Below are 17,822 nucleotides of genomic sequence, written 5' to 3' on the forward strand. Positions count from 1 at the left end.
AAGAAAATTAATGTATCTACTTTGGAAGGACACTGCAAGGAGTAATGACTTCCATGAATTTCTAAAATATTTTGTATCCCAGCATCTGATTCAAAGTCTGGCCATGCAGAGTAAATGCTGAAACATGTGGCAAGCAAGTCAGTGAATGGTTACTCTGCTTGGAAAGTGTATTAAACAAAACAGAATGGGGTGTGTTGCCCCTGTTCTTGCTCGGCAACCGACCACTGCTAGAGTTAGCAAAGACCGTGTCTAAGCAAGGGGGATGAGTCTGAGAAGTTGATGGAGGTGAATCTTTAGTCACAAACTGAAAGAAGGCTCAGGGTAGGGGATGAGCACAAGTTGCTCAAAGGTAGAGTGGAGAGCTGAGTGCAGGGGCGGTTAACAGGTCCACTCCCTTGCTTGAATCAGAGTATTAGGCAATGTGTAGCAGGAGAGAAAGATAAGTGGGGATGATAGCAAGAAACAAAATGGTAACAAACCCAGAAGCCCCTGAATAAATGTTTCAGTGAAATTCCTCTGACGTTCATGGATATGTTTTGTGATACAGGGCAGAGCTGAAGTAGGCAAGGTTGAAGGCAGGTGGTCGAGAAGGAAAGTACTGAAACAGTCCAAGTGGGGATGGTTAAGCTCTGAACCAGGGTCGGGCTATGGTAACTGAGAAGACAGCAGGAGCCTTAATGATACAGAAAATGTGGGTGATAAAGACAAAATGGTAAAATGACTAAGGGAAATAATTTACTCACTCATGCGATAAAAAATTTACTGAGTATCTCTGATATGCCAAGCCCTATACTGGCTATTGGGATGGAGAATTAAAATGTTGATGTTTGGGAAAGATGTGACAGGGTAGGTCATGAATGCCTTTTCAGAAAGTTTAGTTCTGTAAAAAACAAGCCTGGGTCAAAGGTGAACATATAGATTCCAGTCCTGGTGATGAAAGGTCAAACAATAAAAGTAACCACGTGTGTGCAGGGAAGGCAAGCAGGAGGTATAAAGGTCTAGTGAAAATATCTGTTGCTCAAACAGTTTAACAAACAAGAGGTAGGAGACAAGAGACCAGAGAAAGAAAAGTCTGTGCTTGGAGAAGGCAAATTGTTAGGATGCAGATCAATCTCATTTCTATGGAGGAAAAATAAGCTGTTGTCCTTGTTTAAGTCTTTAACCTGACAAGAAACTTACGGGAGATTTTCAAAAGCCCTGAAAATGGCCTTCAAAACAGGATTACTAAAGAAAACAAGAAGACATAGGATAAGTGCAAAGGGCAAAGATTTGTTGTAGATCAGATAACGGGGAAGGCAAAGGTGTGGGAGAGAAGGGGCCCACAGATGGATGCTTGTTGGAAACTGGAGGGCGCAGAACTCTTTCACATCAATGTTAATAAAAACAACGGCTGATTGTACAGTATTTTAAAAGATACTTTCACTAAAATAAATGAACAAAAAACTCAAAAAGTTTCATACCTGGGAAAAAATAAAACAAAAACATAGTTCCTAGACCTAAATAAGTTTCCTTACCTGACTCCAGGCACTTTTGAAAAAATTAAAGGCTAAAACTGTCACTGCACTGTGGATGAGAAAAGAGCTGATAATGAAGGGTGACAGAAATTGAGATTTTCACTGCATTTATGTAACAGAAAAAAAAAATTACAATTACAGAGAGTGGGGTCCCAGCCAGAGGCAAAAGGTGCAGAAGTCCATGCCTTTCTGTTTCAGTTCCCTTACTCAAGGATACGCTGGTATAATAATACCAGAACATCACTGTGGATAACAACTGTGAAAATGATGAAGAAACAGAAAAAGTGAGAGAAAATGCAAGAGCTAGACCTGAAAGGATGTATATATAACATCATCTGTGTAAAAGGTAAGATCAGAGGCAGCAAAGGAATTTGAAAATAACTTGGGGAGTTAGATTTTTTTAGTTGTTTTGTGATATTTAGGAGTTTGTATTTAGTGTGTAGTTGTATAGTCGATTAAAAATACAACTGAAAAAAATTCTGGAAATTTAGGTAGAAAAGAAACAATGTAAAAAGAAGGTTCTAGAACATGCAGGGGGTAACCACTAAAAGTTTATAAGTTCCGTGAGGACCTGAGCAGGGCCTGTTTGTTCACCAGTATCCCCAACGTCTAACACATTCCTTGGCACACCAAAGGCTCTCAGCAAACACTTGCTAAATGAATTAAAAACCACCCACCAGCATTTCCCTTCAATGCTTAATAGATATCTATCAAATAAGGCGATCAGGTGCAGAGAAACAAGCCACCTAAAGCCAAAGAAGCAAATGAAATACAGACATCAAACCTTTCCATCTTCAGAAGTGGCAGCACTCCTAAGAGTTATTAGTACACTAACAAGATCGAACACTTACTGGGAAGGTATTCTGTACCAGACTACATTAAATGCTTTTCATGCATTTTTTTCATTGAGTCTTTCCAAAACCCCTCTGCAGTGGCACTGATAATATCCTCGTTTTTCAAATGAGGAACTGAGGCACAAAGAGGATAGATTTAAAGCCTTTGTCCAGCTACCCCAACGAGCAAGTGGTGAAGCTGGGACTGTACCTCGGCAGTCTGGCTCCCTGCTCGCAATCACCTTGCTCCACAGGCATCACCCTCACAGGCCCCACACCCCCTTGTGAAGGCCAGCCCCTCACCTGGGCAGCACAGATGCTGTACTGGGTAAACATGGCCTCATACAGGGCCATCAGCCCACTCTGTCCGGCGGCTGCACAGGCTCGGGCTTCTAAGACTGGAATTGCCTGTAACACACCAAAAGACAAGGTGTGGTTGGGGGTGAGGGAAGGAGGCCTAAGGACCCTGCTACGGAGGTGGGGAAGCAGCACTCACCATCTCTTTCAGTTGGTTCTGTCCCGAGTGCAGGGCCTGCCGCACACTCTGAGACAGAAGGATCTCGTGGCGCAGACGCTGTTTGCCAAAGGCTACGGCTCCACTGGTTACCAGCATCATCTCTCGGCCTTGGTTCTGCAACACTGAAACCTGGCAGTGAGGAAGGAAAAGGCACAAGTCACCATCATATGTTTTTCCTCTCATCACAAGAGATTCAAGTAGGGGGAACTAATGAGTGGATCCCAAATGCTGGATTATAGACCAGCAGTGGGCTGGCTTGGGAAGACTCACCCAGGTTCTTTGGGAAAAATACAGAGTTCTACATGCTTCCTCAAATCTGATAAGTAGGAGACAGATAGAAACAAGAAATTTTTAATAACAGGATTCTGGTGTGTAGCCAGGTTTGCCATCCACAGGACCTGGAGGTATCTGGAGAAGCCTATTATGCAGAAAACCTAGTTGTTTCAGGAAACAAAGCCAAGAACATGAGTCTGGAGCCAGGAATTTCAAGTAAACTTAGCAGACGGCTTCTCACATTCTAAGGTATGACCTGGGGAGATGAGGCTGTTTCTGGGGCATGTCTGATTCTCACGGGTTGCCTCTGGCAGGACCAGGGACAGATGCTGACCTTGTTCTGCGGTTTGCCTAGATCTAGCTGTGATCATTTCGTTTCCCACCTCGGACAGGTCCACATGAAAAAAATAAAAAATTCCTAACCTGTCCACTCCTCCTGATGCTTGAACCCTATAACATGGTTCAGGAACTCAGAAACAGCTATGATAAACCATGATCTAAAAAAAATAACTTGTTATCATAGAAAATTTCATACTTAACAAAAGTGGCATAAATCAAATTACAAATCCCCACATACTCATCACCCACTCCAACAACTATGTCTTATGGCCAATTTCTCACTCTCGAATATTCCTTTTACAGCCCCATCATTATTTTAATAGAAATCCCAGGCTCCAGACACATTATCTCATCTGTAAATACTTCAGCAGTAATTGCTAAAAAAATTATAGATATGCATACATCCACAAACCTATTATTATCTAAAATATTTCAATAATTCCCTAATACCAAATATCCAGTCAATGTTCACATTTCTCCAATTTTTTGAGCTTGCTCAAATTGTGATACAAATTAAGCCCATACATTGCCATCAGTTGAAATGTCCCTTAATTCACTTTTAATCCATAGGTCCCCCACTATCATTTTTTTCCCGTGTAATTTTTTGTTAAAGAAACAGAGTTATCTGTCCTTTAGGGTTTTTCAGCCTCAATTTTCCTGCTTGTGTCCCTATGGTGCCATTTAATGCTGTACTCTATAAACCGCTGTTAGGTATGGAGGCTTGATTTTTTTCTCAAGAATTCTTTAAGCTCATGCTGTCCATCAAGGAGATTCATAAGGCCTGGCTGTCTTTCTTTTTGTGATGTTAGCAACTGCTGATGCATCACCAAGGCTATTAATTCATTAGGGGCTACAAGACGCTGATATTCTAACTCATTCATTTCCTCTTTATTCACAGGCTAGAGTACTTCCATAAAGGAAAACTTTCTCTCATTAACTATTTGGTTACCTTGAGGTACACTATGTATATGAAAGGCAGCACAAATGTGTGTCTCTTTTCCTTTATGTATCAGTTTCCAAAATAATGAGTAGGTTCTCTAGAATCCTTCAAAGAGGACCGATGAATTTTTTTGAAGTATCTTTGTGATTCATGGATTTAAACATATTTCCTGTGTTTAAATTTAGTGTAGCAATTATCTTTATTAATGTTCAGATATTCCCACTTTTGGTCAATCAAAGCCGCTTGAAGTTGGCTCCTGAGTCTATGTACTGTGATCAGATGCCTTGGACACAACAGCTGACTAGCTATTAGTATTGCCCTGATCTAGAAAACCCTTCCATGAGGTCCATGGGTGTCCCTAAAAGGAGAGCTGGTCACCTAAGCAAACCATTACCAGATTCTCCCCATTGTTTTCATCAAGTTTCTCCTCTGCTCAAAACATTCAGTCTGTTTTTGAGATTGAACCTGAAATCTTCTACTTGGTTTCAAAGCCCTGCCTAAAGAACGATACACTTTATTCCCATTCATCCCTGATGAGATCACCATCATCACCTTTAAGTTTACCTCTTCCCTGGCCCATCAGCATGCCATACTCATTCCTGTTTTTGTCCCCCATCTGGACTTCACTCATAGAGCCTCCCCATTCCGCAGAAGCACTGGGCCGCACAATTCTAGGGGCACCATTTACAGTGTGCACTTAGCAACATGGAACACTTCCCCTCTGTTGGTGCAAATCCTACCAGTCACAAAGGTCCATGTTGAGTTTCAGCTCTCCTAGAAAGCCCCAAGAATGACCACACTCTCATTTGATTTCACCATCTCTGGAACTATCAGTCATTGTCATTTGGGCCTTCTCATTTGGATATTCACTGCCTTGAACAACCACCTTATTATTTTGGGAGTCCCAGTTCTGGCTTCCCAAGGACAGAGACAACAGTTAGAGGTTAGTTAAGACCCTTACAATGTAGCCCTTTGATAAATATTTGTTAAACTGAATTGATCTGATGGACTCAATCTGAGAGGCAAATCTGATCATTGCTAAGTACAGAAACTAAATGAAGAAAATTCCATCAGGTTTTAGGTTAGCAGCTTTCTCATACCAACTCTTCAGTAAAATTGTTTTTTAAAAATAGAAAATGTGGTTATGGAAGAGAGAGTTGAGTCACAGCTAGAATGAAAAGGCTCCAGCTTTATATCCAGGATACCTGGATGTCTGGTTTTTGACTCTCGGTCAGGGGTTGGCAAACTGCGGACTGCAGGTCAAATCTGACCTGCATCTGTTTTGGCAAATAAAGTTTTATTGGAACACAGCCATGACTATTCATTTATATATTGTCTGAGGTTTGCTTTTGTGCTACAACAGTATTGCTGAGTAGTTGAGACAGAGACCATATGCCCTAAAGAAGATAACATATTTAGTATGTGGCCTTTGACAGGGAAAGTTTGCTGATCCCTGCTCTTAGAAAAGATAAGGGTAGTAGGATTTGTGATGTGATGTTTAAAGTCCAAAACTCCCACGCTGGCCCCTCAAGATCAGTTTCTTTACTGATAAACTATAGCCTGTTTGACTGCATGGCCAGTGGGGGCATAAAATCCCCACTGAAAACTTCTGTTTTGAGTCCCTTCAAAGCCAAGATTCCTTGTACACATCTCTTGGTGATTTAACCTGGAGACAGGGTATGGTCCCTGTATGAATAAAGACCCTGGGGGGCTTGTGCACAGGATGTCTCTCAGACCCTCAGTGCTTACTTATTCTCTCTTTTGTGGCTTTGTATCCTTCTGCTTTCAAATGAAAGCCTTACAGGGTATTCTCCATGCAGTCGGGTAAGCTTTTAAATACCTAAATTTAGGAAATTTTTTAAACAATAGCTCATATTTATTTCAAGATTATTGGGCTAATTAAAAAAGATAAAGCCAATCAAAACAGGGGGAAATAGCTCAATATGTACACAATTTCATCAGGTATTTAACCTTGACTACATATGAGTCAACTGGGAAACCTGAAAAACGCAGATGCTTGAGCCTCATGCCAGAGATACTTATTAAATGGCTGAGTATGATGCCCAGGCATCTCCAGGCCCCTCAGGTGATTCTAGAGTGCAGCCAGGATTAAAAGTCACTGACCCATACAGCTCCTTATCACTAAGAAGCCTGAGGGATGAGAGCACCGAATCCTAACCACTAGAGTATCAGGAAGCATCGCCTGAGGGATGAACTACATGAAATCAACTCTACTCCTTGACATCCCCTTTGCTTGCCCTGAGCTGCTATCTCCCTGTGGCGCCTTCATTGAGAAAGGGAGTTTTCAGATTGGGTTAAATCTACCACACTCAAATGAAGGTTATTTTACAAACTCAGAAACCTGAAATGACAGCTTAAAAAGCTGATTTTGTTTTAGTTCAGCTGGATTTTCCATCTTGGTGATTACCTGCTCAACAATAGATGCCAGGCGTCCCAGTGCCAGGCCACATTCATCCCCTCGGGTCACCACGGCACTGCCGAGCTTCACCACGATCCTCTTGGCATGCTTCAGCTCACTGCGGTGGGCAAAAGATTTGCCATGTGTACGGCTGAGGGGTACAGTGATAAAGGGGATGTTGCTCCAAGAACGAACATGTCCCGTGGCTGAAGGCTGGACACGATCTGTAGCCCCCCCCCCAAGTCAAATGCAAGAAAAGAAAGAGAAATACAACATATAACTTCTCATTAAAAAGATGTATTAGTAATAGTAACCAGTTTAGTCACCAAAAAAATAGCTTTATCATTCTTAACTGAGTAAAACCTGCATATCAAAAGCCACATCTAGCATGTTTTATTCTAGCATTATGTGGCGTTTACACCCAGCACACAGGTCACAGGTGCACTCAGACACTGCTGGTAAAGAGTTTAGATGAGACAATCTTTCCTGAAGACGCATTGGCAAAATAAATCAAAAGCCTTAAAAATGTTCACATCTTTGATCCAGCAATTCCATGTCCAGAAATTTATTCTAAGGAATTAATCAGAGATGGAGACAAAGATATTTATCAGAAGACTAATCACGTTTGTTATAATAGGAAAAATCAGAGGTAGGGTAAATGTCAAAAAAAGGGCAGAAAGATTAACATTTTTAGAATTTTTAATAGATAGTAAAATGCTTGTGATATGTTAGCTTCATACACATGTCTAAATGCATAATAAAAAAGATAAAGAAAATAAATCAAAACATTAGTATTTTATCTCATGACAGGATTATGGGTGATTTTATTTTTCTTCTTTATTCTTGTCTATGTTTCCCAAATTTATGTAGTAAAAATGCACTGCTTTCATAATCAGTGAAATCAGCTTTTGGGGGTGTGTGTATATATATATATATACATATATATATATGTGTTTTTAATTTAAGTATAGTCAGTTTACAATGTTGTGTCAATTTCTGGTGTACAGCACAAAGCTTCAGTCATACGTGAACATACATATATTTGTTTTCATATTCTTTTTCACCATAAGTTACTACAAGATATTGAATATAGTTCCCTGTGCTATACAGCATGAACTTGTTTATCTGTTCTATATATATCAATTAGTATTTGCAAATCTCTAACTTCCAATTTATCCCCTCCCACCCCCTCCTCTCCACGTAACCACATTTGTTCTCTATGTCTGAGTCTCTTTCTGTTTTGCAAATAAGTTCATTTGTCTTTTTTTCCCCCAAGATTCCACATATAAGTGATATCATATGGCATTTTTCTTTCTCTTTCTGGCTTATTTCACTTAGAATGACAATCTCCAGGTCCATCCATGTTGCTGCAAATGGCATTATTTTATTATTTTTATGGCTGAGTAGTATTCCATTGTAGAAATATACCACAACTTCTTTATGCAGCCATCTGTCGAGGGACATTTAGGTTGTTTCCATGTCTTGGCCATTGTAAATAGTGCTATGAACACTGGGGTGCATATATACATGTGTGCTTTTAAAGAAACCACACCACTATAAAAAGACAGTAAGTCTGATTAGCTAAGACAATACAGAGTGAAGTAATTGGTATAAGTAATTAAAAAAATCATAACTCATCTACCTAAAATTTGTAACATGGCAGCATGAAATGCTTGTTAACGAAAGAAACTGGATAGCTTCCTGAAAGAAAAGCAAGGTTGGAGTCAGATACTTCTTTCTATCCCTTTGGACATCTGCCCCTAATCAATCCTTTCCTGATTCTTTTCCTTGTAACACTGAACAAGATTTCTAAAGAGGCCTCCGCCTCCCCCACAAACACTCCCCCCCCAAAAAAACCCAAAACAAAAGAAAAAACCAAACTTAATTAAAAAGCTGAAAACGTAACAGTCAGCGCTGAGTGTCAGGCACGAACCACTTCACAACGTCTCATGCGTCCAATTCTTCCTGCTGACTGCTTACCAACTACCCATTTGCCCTTTCTCTCACAAATTCAGGGACTTTCCCAGTTTTAGCAGAGCACACTGCCACCAGTCAGAAGACTACATTTCCCAGACTTTCTCGTGCAGCTCGGTATGGCCATGTGACTAAGTTCTGGTTAATGAGATACACATGGAAATGTGGGACTTCTAGGAATTTCCTTAAAAACAAAAGTGTTTCCTGTGTGACTGGACCCCACAGCTGCCTGATTTCAAGCTGCCACCAGCCACATTCATTTGTGCCAACTTATGGCTATTGTCTATTTCTAGATAAATAAATCAAGGTTTAGCAGCTCAGAGCCCCAGAGTTACTTCATATGGAAGAACCATGCTGTGTCTTAGAATGTCTTCTCCTTCTTACCCAATGCTCTGTTACCTATTGATGCTGCCTGAAGCCTTTTTGACTGAAATTACATTAAATGTGAATGAAAAATGTAAAAGAAAAAAAAAGAAGAGTGCTTCCCTTCATCCATGTTGCTGCTTGGAACATGGGTGCAAGGCTGGAACTCAAACATCCACTTCCAACTACAAGAAAACACGTGAAGAACCGTGACACAACAAGAAGGTACGTGGAAGCCTGAGGATTTCAGAGCTGCTCTGTCCAGGGAGCCCTGGGCCGCCTCTCTTCTTTCAGGGCCCCAGCTTCTTTCAGGAGAAGGAGAGAGAAACAGATTGCTGTCCTGTCTGAGCCGTCAATATTTGGGCTTTTCTGTGACGTGCACCTGACCGACTCTAACTGAACAGGAGGATGAGTGTGCAGGCGGAAGGGCAGGGAGGCCTGGGCAGGAGAGGCCGAGCTGGCCGTGGACGTTGGTGATTGATGGGTGGGCTCACTCACAGCAGATGGACCTCTGCTTGGTGGGATGTGCTGGACCCAAGAAGCAAGACAAGATGGGGAACACAAGTTCTCAGCAGGAATAAACTTTAGGCATTTCCCCCTCAAAGAGTTCTCTATGTATCACCACAGACATTAATAAACATTGGAATGATTTACTAAATAATCATTCCCAGCCACTTTCAGACCATTCTCCTATAATTATACTATCATAGAGTAACTTTCTTCACTTGAATCAACCATGATCACCTCCTTCTATATTTACAGACATTTTAAGAATTTCTCTACCCAGACCTCTATCTCCTGACCACTGATTCCCTAAACTGTAATGCAGCATCTGTCATTTTTCTCTACACTGTAACAATGGTGGGTAAAGCAGGTGGAATCCTGTCGCGGACCAGAAGATCATGTGTATTCTCCTCCTCCTCTGCCTCCTTCACATACAAATCTTAGAAAGACCATTTAAAATGAAGTCGTAAAGAATGTTTTCTTTCCTCTCTTAAATAACCACTTCCTTAAGTGACTGTGTTTCAAGTCTGTTGGAGATATAAGATGATATAGACCTTTTTTTTTGCAAGAGGCTTGCAGTCTAGTTCCCGGCAGAAAGCTGCTCATTAAGTCATCCTCTGGGATACAACTGGGGCTTGGTGCCCTTGCTAGACCTGTTCCTGCTGGGGGAGTCCCTGGGACTGAAGGACTGGCATGTTGTTGGGGCTAAGTTCCGTGGAGAGCTGCCTTTCTTCATAAGGTTCACCAATGTAAGTACACTGGCCCAGCCCCTTTAGGGATATTATCCTAAGTAATGCAGATGCCCAAGTCTAAGCTTAAAAGTTACATACACGATGGTTCTGGCCTTGCTGACTTGATGGAGGGAGGGGTGGTAGAGGGAGAGATTTCCCTGGAGTCTGGCCCCGGGAACACCAGTGGCTGTATGCAGAACTCAGGGCTGTACCCAAGTACCACATATCCCATCGACAGCTGTCACGACTGGGCCGGCCACATTTCTCTCCTGTGCACTGTAGGGCATGTCCTGTCCTCAAAAAGTGCTCAGCATGGGTGGGGCAGCCTGAGAGGGCACCTCAGGGACACGGGTAGTGGCAAGTAGGTCAGTCCAGGTGATCAAATGGCAGAAACCAATCAGAATCTAGCAGGCCAGGTTAGCATGAATGAGACTCCTGATCCAGTCTGTATCAGCAGAGGAGGCTGGGCACTTGGTGCCAGGCAGTCAAGGGTTGTTCTGGCGGCAGGCAACTGGGTCACAGAAGATCAGGGATGAGAAGGTTCAAGAGGAACAAGATTTCAAGCAAATAAAAGCTCAGTGACATCTAGCGGGTTCTGCATCTCGGAGAGCTCTATGGGGTCCAGAGCTTTGCTGGGTTTCCTGTTCAACAATGCTTTCATCCCCCCAGATTGACTCTACATTTCTTGAGGGCATTTTTACCTTCTTCAGTGTATTATACTTTTTAAGGTCCATATTAAGGACTGAGAAGGCCTTGATTAGCTAAGAAAAATCCAAGGCTTCTGGATGGGTAATCTCTTCTCATCTTCTAAGGAACCTTTAGGCTTTAAGTCTCAAAGAAAAGCCATCTCTCCTGTAAAGTATGAGGGGATACCGAGGTGCATGTGTGTGCACACGTGTTGGGGGAAGAGGGAGGGTTATCTGTATTCCTCAAAAGTGCCTCAGGTCATATTCCAAGGGAAGAGAAGCCCTTTACCCTTCCAGCATCAGTCCTTCAGCTCAGCAATCAATGAGGCTGTGTTCCAGGCCTGAACAAGAAGGGACCCTGATATGGTTTTTATCTCCCTTCCTGGCCTTCCACTTCCCTCTTTTTCTATCTATGCTTTCTCACTTTGCCTTTTTTATTTCTTTTCTGCTCTTGTGCTTATCATGGACAGTGAACACAGGGCTCCAGGCTCCAGAGAAATTGGACACAAAGACAAAAAATCCCAGGGACAAGGTCAGGAAGTGCCTTCTTCTGTGAATGAGGCTAGTGAGAATAAACAGTAACATCAACAATGAAAATACTGAGGTGAATACTTACTCTACACCAGGAGCTGTGTCACCTATTCAGACACCTTACACAGAGGCAGAGGATACATAAAAGCACAAGTGTAGGCTCTGGAGCCAGACGGCTGGGTTGGAATCTCAACCCCTCCACTTACTTGCTGTTACTTCACCTGTCTCGTAAGGTTGTTGTGGGGAAGGAGATGAGTTAATGGGTTAATTATTGGCACAAAGTAAACACTCAATAAAGATTAGCTGGTATTATAAAAAAGTGTTAGCTATGGCTACCATCATCATCATCGTTGTCGCCATCTTACTGAATTCTCATGAATCAAGCACATGAGTTAGGTATTATTGTGAGTTAGTTATTATTATTAGCCTCATTTTATAAATAAGGAAACTGAGGCCTAGAGAAGTTGAATAACTCACCTACACTACCAGATGATAAAAATGGCCATAATACTTGAATCCTCCCATCAACGGGTGGAGTCTATTTTCCCACTCCATGAATCTGGGCTGGCCCTATGACTTGCTAAAACCAATACAACGTAGTCGAACTCTGTATATATTCCAAGCTTAGGCCTCAAAAGGCCTTGCTGTTTCCAGTCTTGCTGGTCTTGAGAAGCACCAATGTGAAGAAGCCATGGGTAGCCGGCCTGAGGAGAGGCCATGTGGAACAGAGATGATCTATTATCCCAGTAGAGGAGGACTCCCTGGCCCTCAACAATCAACCCTGAGCCAATGTGAGAGCTGACAGACACAGAACCACTGTGCAGCTGAACATGGTCCAAAATGCCAACCCATGGAATTGTGAACTAAATCCATAGCTGTTGTCACCAAGTTATTTATTAAGAAAGCAGCAGAGCTAATTTTCAAATCCAGGGAGCCTAGTGCCAGACCCTAAACTTTTAACCTTTACACTCTTATTTACAAGAAGGAGACACAGAGATTTTTCCAATGATGATAAGCTTGATTTGTTGATAAGCAAGTTCTCTTGGTGCAAGGTTTGGAGACAGACTGTTGATAACATTTAGGTGTTATCAAGGAGATAGGCAACTCAAAACATCATAAACAGCCTTTCAACAAATGGTGCTGGAACCAGACATCTTTATGCAAAAAAATGAACCTTAACCTAACCATCACACCTTACACAAAAATTAACTCAACATGGATCATGGACTTCAATGTAGAACTATAAAACTTTTAGGAAAAAACAGGAGAAAGAAAATCTTCAGGATCTAAGGCTATACAGAGTTCTTAGATCTGACCCCAAATGTACAATCCATAAAAGGAAAAACTGATAAATTGGATCTCATTAAAGTCCAAAAAGTTTCTTCTGTGAAAGACCCTGTTAAGAGACTGAAATAACAAGCTATGAGCTTGGAGAAAAATACTTTCAAACCACACATCTGAGCAAGGACTAGTATCTAGAACACATTAAAAACTCTCAAAAATTCAACAGTAAAAAACAAACAATCCAATTAAAAATGAGCAAATGACATTTCACTGATGAGGACATACAGATGGTAAATAAGCACGTGAAAAGATGTTCAACATCATTAGCCATTGGGGAAAAGGAAGTTAAAACCGCAGTCAGGTATCATTACACACTCATCAGAATGGATAAAATCAAAAAGAGTGGCAACATCAAGTGCCAGTGAGGATGAAGAGAAGATCAATCACTCACACACTGCTGGTGTGAATGTAAAATTGTACAGCCACTCTGCAAAAACAAGTTTGGCAGTTTCTAACTACCACTTGCAACACACAACCCAGCAATTGAACTTTTGGTCATTTATCCCAGACAAATGAAAACTATGTTCACAGAAAGTCCTAAAAACCAAATTTCTTCTTGTTAGCACAGGGAACTATATTCAATATCTTGTAAAAACCTTTAATGAAAAAGGATATGAAAACAAATATATGTATGTATACGCATGACTGGGACATTGTACTGTACACCAGAAACTAACACATTGTAACTGACTATACTTCAATTAAAACAAACAAACTCCTTAGCAGCCTTACTTATAACAGTCAAAAAATGGAAACGAGATGTCCTTTAATAGGTCACACTAATTGTGGTACCCTCACACCATTAAACATTATTCAGTAATAAAAAGGAACAAACTGATTCACACAACAATTTAGATAATCTCCAGAGAATTATGCTGAATAAAATAAGTCACCCCCAAAGGTCACATACTGTATGATTTCACTTATATAACTATACATATATAAATATATATATAATTTTTGAAATGACAAAATTATAAACATGGAGAACAGAGTAGAAGTTGCCAGGGGTTAGGACAGGAAAGAGGGGATGGCTAGAAAAGAGAAACCTGAAGGATCCTACAGTGATGGAAATCTTCTTATCTTGACTATTCACATTAATATCCAGGTTGAGATATTGGGATAAGTGAGAAAAGGGTATAAAGGATCTCTCTGTATTGTAGGTCCTACAACTGCAAATGAATCTATAATTATCTCAAAATTAAACACTTAATACAAAAAAAGGAATGAACAAAAACAGCTTGTAAAAAATCTGAGGGGATTAAATAAACATAACACTATTTAAAAAAATTTTTTTTAAATTTTGAGTTATTTAACATACAAAAAGCTGTACAATATTAATGTATACAACTTGACAAGTTTGCGGGTTAAGTATATACCTGTGAAACCATCACCATAATCTATGTCATAAACCTATCTATCCCCTCCAAAAGTTTCATTTTATTGATAAATACAAACACTTAGAACATTTCACCAGTAGACTGTTTCTTTGCTTACCGTCTTTGTTTGATTCTGCCAAATTATTTCTTTTTTCCCTCTTTAAAACCTTGTTTGAAACACACTCTGACCAAACTTCCCACATACTTATGTTTCCTATGGTACCTACGAGATCTGGAGAGTGTTGTGGACTGGACCCAGGGCAGAAGACGCTGGGTGAAGGACTGGCACCCAGAGCGGCAGATTTGACTCAACATGCTGCGATGTGCTCACTGACCAAAGTATCTGCAGAATACATTAAAAAAAAATGAGTAATGAAAACTACTAGACAGTTCACTTTATTTTCCTCCACTTCCCCACACTCAGTAAAAACTTGACCCTCCTGTTCCAACTTCCTCTGTATTAGGGGAACTCCCACCTCTTCCATATACAGAAAAGAGAGAAAAAAACAGATGACCCCTTCCCAGGCTCCAATTCTATCCTTTCTTTCCTAGGACCATTTTAGTTTTTTATGTAAGCAAATAGCAATTAAGGATTCTGAATATTTTGAGTGACAAAAAAATCTTTAAGGTACAATGTTTATGTATTGATACTAAATTTTCACTGCAATTCCTATACCATCAGAGAGCCTCCAACAGATCAAAAAAAGACTGAACAGTCAGTAAGCAGCCATCTCCACCTTCCTGCTATCACCTCCCAACAGAACTCTGAAAAACACATATTCGAAATGTCAGCTTCATCCCTGCTGACATAAGAGGGAGGAAAGGTCAGAGGCTGCTGCTATGTCTTTCTTCCTGCTGTCCGCAGGAATCCAAAGCACACTCTTGTATCCCTGGGAGGGAGCAGAACGCTTGCAAATGACTGACATCTGAAATGACCGTGGGCACATCTCATGGAGGATGAGTACACAGCTAGAAACCTAGAGCTGAGAACATAGTGGCTGTGGACATTTCTCCACCACAGTTTCTCAAACTTGAGGTTTTAGACAAAGAATAGTTTATTTCACAAAAAGGTAGGGGGCTTTATGCGTATGTATATAAGGTATATCATTCATTATTGCAGCTCTTACACTACAGGGCCTACAGGGACATGGTTGTCTTCACAAGATAAGAAAAATACTACGCCTTCTTTGGTTGTGGGCCTCCTTTTAACTCCTGCTCTGCGGATTGGTGGATATAATCTGACCCTCTTAAATGTGCCTCATCATGTTTAAACATGCCTCAAAAGACTAGCATTTTGCCCCACAGTGAAGAGAAACAAGGAGTGGTGTGTACTGCTCTTCAATTTACATTGCACAAAGGTACAGAAGGAAGAGGGAAGAGACTGGCAGGATACATCTGTTGTAAAAGATGTGGCACCTAACAGGCATTAGAAATGTTAAGTGCTGTCTTTGTTGACTTCGGTGTTTGTGACAGTATAGAAGGTCCCAAGAGAAAATTATCTGCATACCACTGAAGCATGATATGAGCCGATGATTTATGTTTGCTGCTTTTATAAAGGCCTTCAGTAACTGTTGCTAAACAATTATTTACATGTGGATTCTCCAACATGTTCATAAGAAGAGTCAAAAAAGGGTAAAATAATCAAATAGTAACACTAAAATTCAATCTCCTTCACAAACTTTCCCCAGTAACTCTAGCATTCAAAGTTGGATATATATATAATCCCACAGGTTAGTTTTTGACTGGTTCATGTGGTACTGTTGATTTTCCCAACTGAATTATAAACTTTCCACTGACAGCATGGTAAATAGGATGGGAACATGGACTTTGAGTTGGACAGATTTTGGTTCAAGCTCTGCACTTGCTAGCTGTGTGCCTTTTCGAGGATTATTCAATCTTTCTAAGCCTCAGTTTCCTTATTTGTAAACCAGGGACAATAACAGTAAGGGCCTCATGGAATTATTGTGAGACAATGCACGGAACGCCTGGGTACAACAGATGCTCAATAAACATCAGTTTTCCTCCTTCTGTCTTGTGGGCACTAATAGTATTTTACAACCATTTTTTTATTTCTTTCAGGACCTGTCACAAGCACAAAGGATTCCATATTCTCTGATGGACACACGTATTAAATTATACTTTTGTCTACCCCTGTCTTATCTAAGAATAACTGAAAGCTGTGAATATTAGGAGTCAGTAAGCTATTAGGTTGAACGAGGCCTCCTGGCCTCTCCCCTGCCTCTCTCATCGCCTCTGACTGACCCCTCCCTCACTGCAAAGGACAGTTCATCCTGCCAGAGTTTATTATGTCCTCAAAAAGTAGACGGCTAGTTCCAGGGAACAAAGAGAGAGAGAGAGAGAGAGTGTGTGTGTGTGTGTGTCTAGACTCCATGTCATCAATTGAAAAGTTTCCATTCTTTTGATTCAGGACATTTCTCAAGTACCTCTTTACAGGTTCTAACAGAAAGTCCTTATCTTACAGATCTGGACAGAGAATTGAACTTTAGTCCCAACAAACGTCGCCCAGAAACACAGGCTTGGTATATGGTTCACTACTTAAAGACAAAGACCCAAGGATAAACCTCACCGCCTCCAGAGCAGGGGATGCGGGTGGGGGAGGGGCATGGAATCTGGGCACGCCTGATGTGCCAAGGAGGAACTGTTCACAGATTGTAAGCCGTACTGCAAAAGGCGGTCGAGAGGGAGCTCTCCGGCTGCGGCGCGGATGGCTTTGAAGAGGCGATCCCGAAAGCTCAGGCGGGCTAAAGCGGGACCGCACGCAAAGGCACAGGCCTCAGAGAATCGGCGCGTGGGCAGTTAACAAACAGAGCGAAACACCATCACGGCTGCAGGTGCACTGGAAGCTGGTTCCGGACTCCCAGACCGAGAAGGGGTCCGCTGGGTCTTCAAGCTTCCACCAGGACCAGTTTCTGCATTTGAGTGTATCCAAAGGCAGCCAGGGAGTCCGAGTGCCCCAAGCCCCCGCAGTCCCTGGGCCTCCGCGCCTGGCATATGGCGGTACAGCGGGCTCGGGGCGGCCCCGCCCGCCGCCATCCCTCGGCGCGCGCACACCCACTCGCGGGCCGGACCCCGGACCACCAGGCTCCTGCTCCGGCCGCGCCCCCCGCAGCACCCTTGGTCGCCCGCGACCCGGCGCGCACACCTTCCCTCACCACCGCCCGGGTGCCGCATCAGCCCCAGTGGAGGCGCCGGCGCCTCGCCATCCCCGCCACGGTCCCCGCCATCCTCGCAGGACGCCGCGTACCTGCCACACCGCCGCCGCCCGGTCCAGCCGCCCAGCCCGCACTCCGCGCCGGCCACTTCTGGCGCCGGCTTACTCTCCTTTTTCTTCCGTCCACGTCCCGCAAGATGACGCTACGTCAGCAGCGTTGGAGTAAGCCCAGGCCGCGGGGCTTCCGCCGTTGACGCGAGGCGAGAGGCCGGCCCCGAGCTGCGCCGCGACAATGGCGTAGAC

The 17,822-nt window shown here is 42.3% G+C and overlaps 1 protein-coding gene across 2 annotated transcripts in view; it reads right to left on the minus strand.

Annotated features, from left to right (window-relative positions):
• The window catches only part of ALDH18A1 (aldehyde dehydrogenase 18 family member A1), a 38,425-nt gene extending 20,609 nt beyond the window's left edge, over window positions 1-17,816 (minus strand). For both annotated transcript variants that reach the window (XM_006218666.4, XM_006218665.4), the window contains exons 1-5: window positions 17,613-17,816; window positions 14,575-14,690; window positions 6,845-7,059; window positions 2,844-2,993; window positions 2,651-2,755 (exon numbers count right to left, since the gene is read on the minus strand). In XM_006218666.4, the coding sequence (XP_006218728.1) occupies window positions 2,651-2,755; window positions 2,844-2,993; window positions 6,845-7,059; window positions 14,575-14,662 (558 nt within the window). In that variant the 5' untranslated portion in view covers window positions 14,663-14,690; window positions 17,613-17,816. The remainder of the gene's footprint in view (window positions 1-2,650; window positions 2,756-2,843; window positions 2,994-6,844; window positions 7,060-14,574; window positions 14,691-17,612) is intronic.
• Window positions 17,817-17,822: the final 6 nt, after the last annotated feature.

This window comes from Vicugna pacos, chromosome 11 (assembly GCF_048564905.1).
Source record: "Vicugna pacos chromosome 11, VicPac4, whole genome shotgun sequence".
NCBI classification, from domain to species: Eukaryota; Metazoa; Chordata; class Mammalia; order Artiodactyla; family Camelidae; genus Vicugna; species Vicugna pacos.